We start from the raw sequence: 8,352 nt of genomic DNA on the forward strand, positions 1-8,352 counted from the left end.
AGCCAAACCCCAACATAGCCTAGAAATCATTGGTAACTGCCAAGACAGTCAAAAAAGTTAACATAAAAAGAGCTGAATATTTTAATAGTTGAAAGAGCTGAAAAGCTATGGACGTCCAAAGAAACGTTCGGAATAAAAATAATAATAATAAAGAAAAAGTTCATCTCTATTAAACCAAAAAATAGTCTCTCCTCTCCCATCATAGTTCAGACTGCAGAAATGTGGAGTGTTAAGTTGCGTTCTATGTGGTTCTTGATAGATATTTCTGATAGTGTGTGGCGGGCCGGGACAAATGTGGAGGTGGGCCTGATCCGGTAGTTTGAGGACCCCTGCTCAAACACACAGCGACAGCAAGAAGTTGTACCTCTGAGTGGTCGATAGGAGGAAGCGGCATAATGATTTTCTTAGTGGTGGAGGGAATTGGGTTTCCATCACTGTCATAGTCGACGTTTTCCTCCTCTTCTTCTTGGGTTAGCCCTGCTGTGGGATTCTCTGCCATGTAGCGGAAGTAGGCTTCCTGCAGAGAGTTCAGGCGGCCGTGTGAAAAAGGGAGACATTATATAAAGGCTCCCAACATTCATTTATTTAAAAAAAATACTGTTCAAGAGATAAATATAAGAAAAAAAACACCAAAACAATAGTTCTTATTGCAATCTTCCAGGTCAGACAGAGGGGAAAGCGGGGCGGTGTGATGGATTAAAAACGTTGGTGGCGTCACTCACTTGCTCATCTTCTTCCTCAATGTCATCACGTATACCCCTGCAATGACAAGCGGAGAAAAAAAACTTCCCTGCGGCTTGTTCGTACACCAAAGGAAGCCCACACCCCACCAGAGACAGTCGGCTTACCTGAGTTCATCCACATGTCAAAAAGCATTATATATAATCATAAAGCAGTGGTAATGAAAACTTTGGAACTGGTGTGGGCAGGAGGAGGCGGGTTTAAAAAACCTTTTTATATATTTGTATTAGAGCTGTCAATTTGATTGTGTTTTTAAACGCATGAACTCACTTTGTACATTTTATTTAATTGCATGTTAATTACAATTAATCAAAAAAGTATGTGTCCATTTTTTTAAGACAGGTTTTCTGCAGAGCAGCAGGAGGTCATTAGAAATTTCCCTCTTCAGTGGTGGGCGGGGCTGTTGTCCCGGAAATTTACACTCTCTACCGCTAGGACCTCACAAATCCTTGAGTAGCAAAAACAAAAACAATGGCGAGCAATAGCAGAGCTATGCAGCCGTACAGTTAAGAGCTAGATACCAAATCCAGCAAGAAAAATGAAGACGTAAATTGATGTGATTGTCTGCAAGTGGATGCTTCAGAATTGTAGGGAGAAAGGAGACTACGATTTGATAGTTGTGGCGTCAAAAACCCAAACTTTTCCAAAGTATGAGTTTTCCTCTGCTCCTGATCAATCACGATTCAAATAAAGAAATAACATAGTTTATTATTAAATTATTATATATGCCCTCCATCATGAGAAAAATGCTACAAGAATATGCCAAAAATACAATTTTCATTAGAGTGGGTCTTTAATGACAATATAGAAACTACATCTTTACGCTTTTCTGTGGATTTTATTTTCAAGATCAAATTTGTTTATAGCTAAAAAGTAAGTTCATTAATATTTTATTTCCTATAACTTAAGTTTAAACACTTAAAAATGAATATATTTTAGTTTAGTTTATTTGATTTATATTGCGCCCTAAACACATCTCAAGGCGCCATACATTAAAAGTTCAAAGATCAATAAAAAATTGATAAATTACATAAAAAAACACCAGATTAAAAAAAATACATTTAGTGAGTAAATTGGCTTTTAATGGCCAAAACAATGGTTTGCAGTTTTGAACTATTTTATATTTCAGATTTCTGAATCAATCTAAATATGTAAGACAAAACATAAAAAAATAGACTTTTACAGTTATATTAAAAAAAAAAAATACTATTTGTTCTCCGTTAGCTACCGAGGTAATGCAATAAGTCACGATTAAAAATGTGCATCAATTGACAGCTCTAACTTGTGTGTGTTTGTATACTTTTACATGAATGTGTTTACTTAAATAAACAGCTGAGTCTTACTTGTTTGACTTCTTCTCTTTCTCCTTCTCCTCCAGTTTTCGCATGTCACTAGCTGCTTGGTTCTGTGACAAAAAAAATACTTTTCTTTATTTTTCCTTTAACATAATAATACAATAAAAACACTTCTCTAAAACCCTCAAGAGAAAATTTAAGGTAGGTTGTTATGACTCTCCATTTGGGAAGATTTTAGGCTATATAATACAGATCTGACATTGAAGGATCATCCAGCTTTAAGTGATGTTTTCATCTCACCTCAACCTCTGCCATAAAGGCATCCAACGGGTCGTCTTCACTGTCTGAGCCTCTGCCTGCCTGCATCTGCTGCCGCGTGGGGGAATTTTCGGCAGGAATATATGGCAGATCCACGTTGCTACTAGACTCTTCTTCATCATCTTCAAAATACCTAGAGTGGAATGATAAACAAATCTAAAATACAACTGGAATTCACACAGTTACAGGAGATACACCTTACTTACGCATTTTCCTCATCAAAATTGGCTCGTTTAGTCCCTATTTTGTAGAATGACGGAAGCTGCTGGCCTTTCCCGTATCCCCCACTCGATCCGGTACCCCCAAATGATGTGTGTGATTTCTGAGGAAGGCGGGGCTCCTCTTTCTTCCCCGCCAGGGAAAACCCTCCAAATCCAAACCCTCGCTTCACACCCGAACCACCTTTATTCCAGTTCATAGCTATCCTATTAAAAATAAAATAAAATAAAAAACATGTTGGTCTGATGAACGTTACATGACAAAGCTAGATTAGGATAAGCAAGGAACCTCTAACATATGCAAAAATTAAAAAAATATATATTTTGATTTGGTAAGTAACGGACACTAAATAAAAGAAAGTGTAGAAGATTGTCTCACATCTACTTAGCAAATAATCCTGCCCAACATTAGCTGTCTATTAGCATGTTAAAAATCACAATGTATAATGTAATTCTTCATTAGAACTCAGTTATTACACATTTTTCTAATTCTATCTGCATGTGGGAATATATAAATACCACTTTTAAAAAGTGGTCACTTATGTAACAAAGAAAGCCATCAACAATGTATGCTGTTCCAATTAACCATATACAATAAATCTAATAACAATTTTAGCTAAATATAATATACATAAAAGATAATGGTTGAATAAACTCCCCTTAGGACAAAAATATATATAAACAGATTTAAAAATATATTTGGCCACCATGAAAAATAAAAATATACAATCACAAATTATCCAAACTTTATTTTTAATTTAAAAATCCATATTAAATCATTTTTCTCTCTTTCTCTGTTTATTACATTTCAATGTTTTATGTTGGGTTGACTACTTTGTAACGAGATATATATATACATATTTTTTATTATTTACAATTAGTTTTTTATTTGAAGATATACTACATTTTGTTTAATGAATTGTATTTTAAAATAAAAAACAACTGTTCGTTGGAGGGCTACCTTAAAAAACCCTGCGAGCTAACAGCTATGCTAACGCGACATCGTTCTCGCAAAACTAAACTATAATATTAGGTCACAGCAGTATTGCGGAGCAAATACATCAATTGTATTTATTGCCATTTTAATTACACTATTGCTGAACAATTTAACATTTAAAGTCGTCAGTTATTTAGAATCTGACAGAATTAGCTTAATAGCTAGCTTAAGGCCGCTGCGAGGCCGAGCCGAAAGTGTGCAGGATAAATGTTGCTACGCTGCAGCAACTCGATAAACAAAAACAGTTCTTATTTTGGAGGAAAATAATAATTTCTTGATAAATAAATGCATCACAAAATGGTAAAAGACTAATAAAGCGCACGTATTTACCTGTTTTATTGACAATAAAAGCTACTGTGGTTCAACTAGAATCGCAGTTGTTTACGTCATCAATGCGCGACCAGCTGAATGTGGGCGTGTCGTCGAAGGGGCGCGACACGGTGACCAATCGAAGGAAAATATCCCGCCAGTGAGGATGAATTTGTGAAGAAGACGGATTTATGAACGTCCTATGTTTCCAAACGACCATTATTGCTGTTTAAACTGTAAGTTATAAATGTGTAAACGCTCTACCACATCGTTGTTGTTGCTGTTGTCGCGACTTTAGCGAATATAAGTCGACATCGGTTAGCCTTCGTCCTCCATCATGGCTGAAAGACTTGTTCTGAGCAAATCTACACTCAAATCTTTGCATGTTGCTTTGTTACTGCGTCTGACGTCGGTGTTTGTTTAACTCTAGAAATCAGTTAAACGTGTTTTCTTGCTTAAATTGTGAAACGATTAGCTTTATGGAATACAAATTCTAAATAAAACATCGTACTAGTAGACTAAAGGTACTATCTTATTTATATAAGTAAATATATGTAATTTATGTATACTATCTGCCATGCAGACCAAGATTTTTGATGGTTCTATTCAATAAAACATTTGTATTACCCTTTAGTTTTTCGTCATTTAAATGTGCCTTAACTGGCTGCAGAAACAAAACATGACCCATTTTTGAATGGGTCCTTCCAAACAAACAAACCAAAAAATACTGAGTTTTGAGTTTTATAACAACTTTAAAAACCAGTCATCATTACACAAAACAAATATTCACATAAATATTGAGTCAAGGAGACACATTCAAAAATTAAGCACTAAAGAACATACATTTTGTACTTCCCATGTATCAAAAACAAGTGTGAGCGTTTAAAAACAAAATTCCTCTTGCTAAAAAATCCTTATAAAAAGCAAAACCTCATTAGACCCAACACCTCATATCCAAATATTGGAACTTTGAAACTTTTCCAGTCAGTAAAACATGAATTCTTCTCAATTTTGCCAAATATTTTTGAAAGAATATTTGGATTAAAGAAAGAAAAACTGGAATGTTTTTACTGAACTCCTTTAGTTCCAGTAATAATTTTGTCATTTTCGCTTATAGTAGAGATGGTGAAGCAAACATGAACATTTTCTCATTGCGTTTTCCATCTTTTTTGAACAGAAACCTCATCAGGACGTCGGTTAGCTGCATAACAAACTCAAGAGGATCCATGTCTTTTCTTGTAAGTGTTTTTTCAGTTTTTTCTTCTAATGTCGATTACGTTGAATTTGATTTTGGAAATAATTAAATGTCACACCTAGACATCCACAGTTTATTTTTGTGGTAGACATAAAATCTGTTTCCAACAGTTTTGCCATAAAGCAGTAACAGTTTGGTTATATTCGTATCAGTAGCCATTGTAGATACTTTATGTTCATATTTCAGTACTTTCATATTCTTGCTTGCATTTCTTTTCTTTTTCATGCCCATTGTTTACCCTCTGTGTCTGTCAGCGTTGGGTATCTGAGAAATTGAGTGTGGAGAGTCTTCGGGATTTGGAGTTATTTCGAGGTGAGATTCAAGCCAAAATAATTAATTTTTTGAAAAATCAAGGGGATAAAAATTACATTTTGTAATCAAAATTATCTTATGTCTTAGTTTGAAGTGTCTTCTGAGTCCAAAGGGTTTGTGTCTTTTTTGCCATAATAGTCACATGTTGAAGTTTTGAAATTGTTTATTTTTTTTTTTTTTAAGGAAGAACTTTGGCTAAGTTTTTAAAATAAATTTAGTTCTTGACATGAAAGCAAGCAAATGCTGTCTTGCTTTTTCCTCTGTTGTACAGTAGATGCAGCAGAACTAAATACTATCAAGCTGAACGTCAAGATCATTATTTAAAATAATTAAAAAAAAAATACACTTGTAAAATTCAATTCTTTAATTCTGATCTGGTACTATTGATGCTCCAGTAATCCACAAATTCAGGCTGCTCCTGAATGAAAATGTTTTGAACAAATGGGACTGGATTATTTTTAGAAGTTCCCCATTGTGGGAGTAATAAAGGATTTCGGATTTCTGTATATATTACATAATGAAATACAGAATTATAGTCAATACTTTGATTGATTGCTGTTAGCTTGCCTTTTTATAACTGTCTCTGAGTTTTTTCTTGGGAACTACATATCAAATATGAACTCATGCTGAGGGAAAACTGCAGAAAATAGTTTAAATTACAAAAGACTTTGGAGAGGAAAGGGGTTATGACTCACAGAAAAGGTGTAGTTTGCTCTTTAAACGTGGAGATTACCTGTTATTTGCTTAAGTTCATCAAACGTTCATCGTCAGCCAACAACCAGACTGATTTTAGAGGAGATTTTATTTCTTCAGACAAGTTGTATGTAGCTTCTTTTCATTTTTATGCTTTCATCGTTTCTAGTGCTGCCACAAACGATTATTTTAATAGTCGACTAATCACAGATTATTTTTTCCGATTAGTTGACTAATCGGGTCATGCTTTTAGTGGATGTAAAAAACATATCTTAACCATCATTAGCTTTAAACTAACTTAAAACTAGATATATAGCATTACCTGTGATAATGCTAGTGTGAATGCTGTAAGCTGAATTGGGCAGCTGAAGATGCTAGTGATGATAGCTGATGATGCTGAAATTGATAGTTGAAATTGTGGAAGCTAATTGCTGAAAACCCTGAAGATGATAGTCAGCTAAAATATTATTTAAATGATAAATTAGCCTAAAAACTGGAGAGAAAAAAGGCCTAAGTTGGCTAAAACAGCTAGCATGTAGCTGAAATATTAGCTAAAATCCAAAATAGCATAAAAAAAAACCAAACAAACAAAAAATCCTAAATTGGCCAAAACAACTAGGATGTAGCTAAAATATTAGCTACATTCCAAAACAGCCTAAAAAACAAAAAAAAGCCTAAGCTGGCCGAAACAGCTACAATGTAGCTGAAATATTAGCTAAACTCAAAATTAGCCTAAACAAAACCCCTAAAACAAAAAAATCCTGAATTGGACAAAACAGCAAGGATGTAGCTGAAATATTAGCTTAACTCCAAAATAGCCTAAAAAGCAAAGAAAAGCCTAAATTAGCCTACATAGCTAGCATAAAGCTGACATATTAGCTAAACTCCAAATTAGCCTTAAAACAGAAGATTTCCTAAATTAGCCCAAACAGCTAAACTCCAAAGTAGCATAAAAAGCAAAAAAAGCCCAAGTTAGCTAAAACAGATAGCATGTTGCTGAAATATTAGCTGATCTCCAAATAGTCTAAAAAACCAAAAACATCTAAGTTAGCCAAAACAGCTAGCATGTAGATGAAATATTAGCTAAACTCTCAAATAGCCTAAAAAACCTTAAAAAATGCCAAAATAGTCCAAAAAGTTAGCAGAATGCCATTATAACTTTCAACTTTACTACACTCTGACTCCACATAATATAAAGTAGCAACTAATCGACTATTAAATTAGTCCTTGACTATTTTAATAGTCGACTCATCGTGGCAGCCCTAATCATTTCTCTGTGTTGCATATTTTTCTAATTAGATTTTTTTTTTATTTGGCTGAAGGTGGTTATCATTTGATTTTTTGTGGTGATATTTAATCACAGATGACATCGTAACAAAATGTACACCTAGAGGCCGTGATTTCAACGTCTTTTCTTATTGTCCACACTTTATTGACGCCATGTTTCTACCCCAGAGCAAGCTCAGGGAGTCTCTCTCAGGAACGTAAGTGTGGTGGTCCTGTCATCGTCCCTCCATGTGCATTTTGTGTCCGTGCATGCAGGATGTGTGTGTGCGCACAGAGAAAAGCTGAAGCTTCTCCAAGGCTTTGCACATCCATGCATGAGCATCTGGTTGATGACACGGGCCTCACATGTTTGTAGTTTAGACAGCACTCACCAAACAGAACTCGTCGGTCGAGTTCGGCCTCAGGATTTCCCTCTAGTGGGTTTGGTTTGTGTGTCGCTGCGCTCTGGGCACCCACTCTGCTTTGAGTTTTGTTTTTTTGTTGGCAGTTCCACTAAAAACTTGTTCAGGATATTTGGTGAAGTTCTTTTACATGTTGGTACTCTAATCTAGTATAGATCTGTCTGTACATGAATGGTATTCTATGCATTCAACTTCTGGAATTCATGGCATCCCATTCCAAGGCCGACCACAGAGGACGTGTTGTGTGGACTTCAAGTTTTTATTTCAGCTGTGGCTGCTGAAGCATGTTTGATTTATTTATTTATTTTCTTTAATGACACTTTTAACCCAAATTAAATTTCTTGCTTCTAATCAATTCTAATCAGTAAAAACAAATGGTACAACTTAATCGTTTTTATAGGAATGTGTAGCTTTCTGGTTCTGCTGTTTAGGTTTGCTCGGATTTTATGTTTCAGTTTTCATGTAACAGTATGAAGAGACACATCCTGATTTGTGTGTGTGTAATTCTTTATTTGTAATCCATTAA

General features: G+C 34.8%; 2 protein-coding genes across 4 annotated transcripts in view; one reads left to right on the top strand and one right to left on the bottom strand.

Moving 5' to 3' along the window:
- ddx42 (DEAD (Asp-Glu-Ala-Asp) box helicase 42) overlaps positions 1-4,033 on the bottom strand; it is a 13,181-nt gene extending 9,148 nt beyond the window's left edge. Inside the window, exons 1-6 of one of the 2 annotated variants that reach the window (XM_024272770.2) lie at positions 3,900-4,033; positions 2,561-2,779; positions 2,337-2,487; positions 2,085-2,146; positions 723-759; positions 365-517 (exon numbers count right to left, since the gene is read on the bottom strand). In XM_024272770.2, coding sequence (XP_024128538.1) covers positions 365-517; positions 723-759; positions 2,085-2,146; positions 2,337-2,487; positions 2,561-2,772 — 615 coding nt within the window. In that variant the 5' untranslated portion in view covers positions 2,773-2,779; positions 3,900-4,033. Of the gene's footprint in view, positions 1-364; positions 518-722; positions 760-2,084; positions 2,147-2,336; positions 2,488-2,560; positions 2,780-3,899 lie in introns of those variants that run through there. The other variant, XM_036213143.1, reaches the window with a different exon arrangement.
- The window catches only part of strada (STE20 related adaptor alpha), a 13,049-nt gene continuing 8,676 nt past the window's right edge, over positions 3,980-8,352 (top strand). The window contains exons 1-3 of one of the 2 annotated variants that reach the window (XM_024272777.2): positions 4,033-4,114; positions 5,056-5,116; positions 5,388-5,445. Coding sequence is in view for 1 of the 2 variants with exons in the window: in XM_024272776.2 (XP_024128544.1) it covers positions 5,105-5,116 (12 nt within the window). In the remaining variant the exon portion in view is untranslated. Of the gene's footprint in view, positions 4,115-5,055; positions 5,117-5,387; positions 5,446-8,352 lie in introns of both variants that reach the window. The other variant, XM_024272776.2, reaches the window with a different exon arrangement.

Source organism: Oryzias melastigma, linkage group LG8 (genome assembly GCF_002922805.2).
Source record: "Oryzias melastigma strain HK-1 linkage group LG8, ASM292280v2, whole genome shotgun sequence".
NCBI lineage: Eukaryota > Metazoa > Chordata > Actinopteri > Beloniformes > Adrianichthyidae > Oryzias > Oryzias melastigma.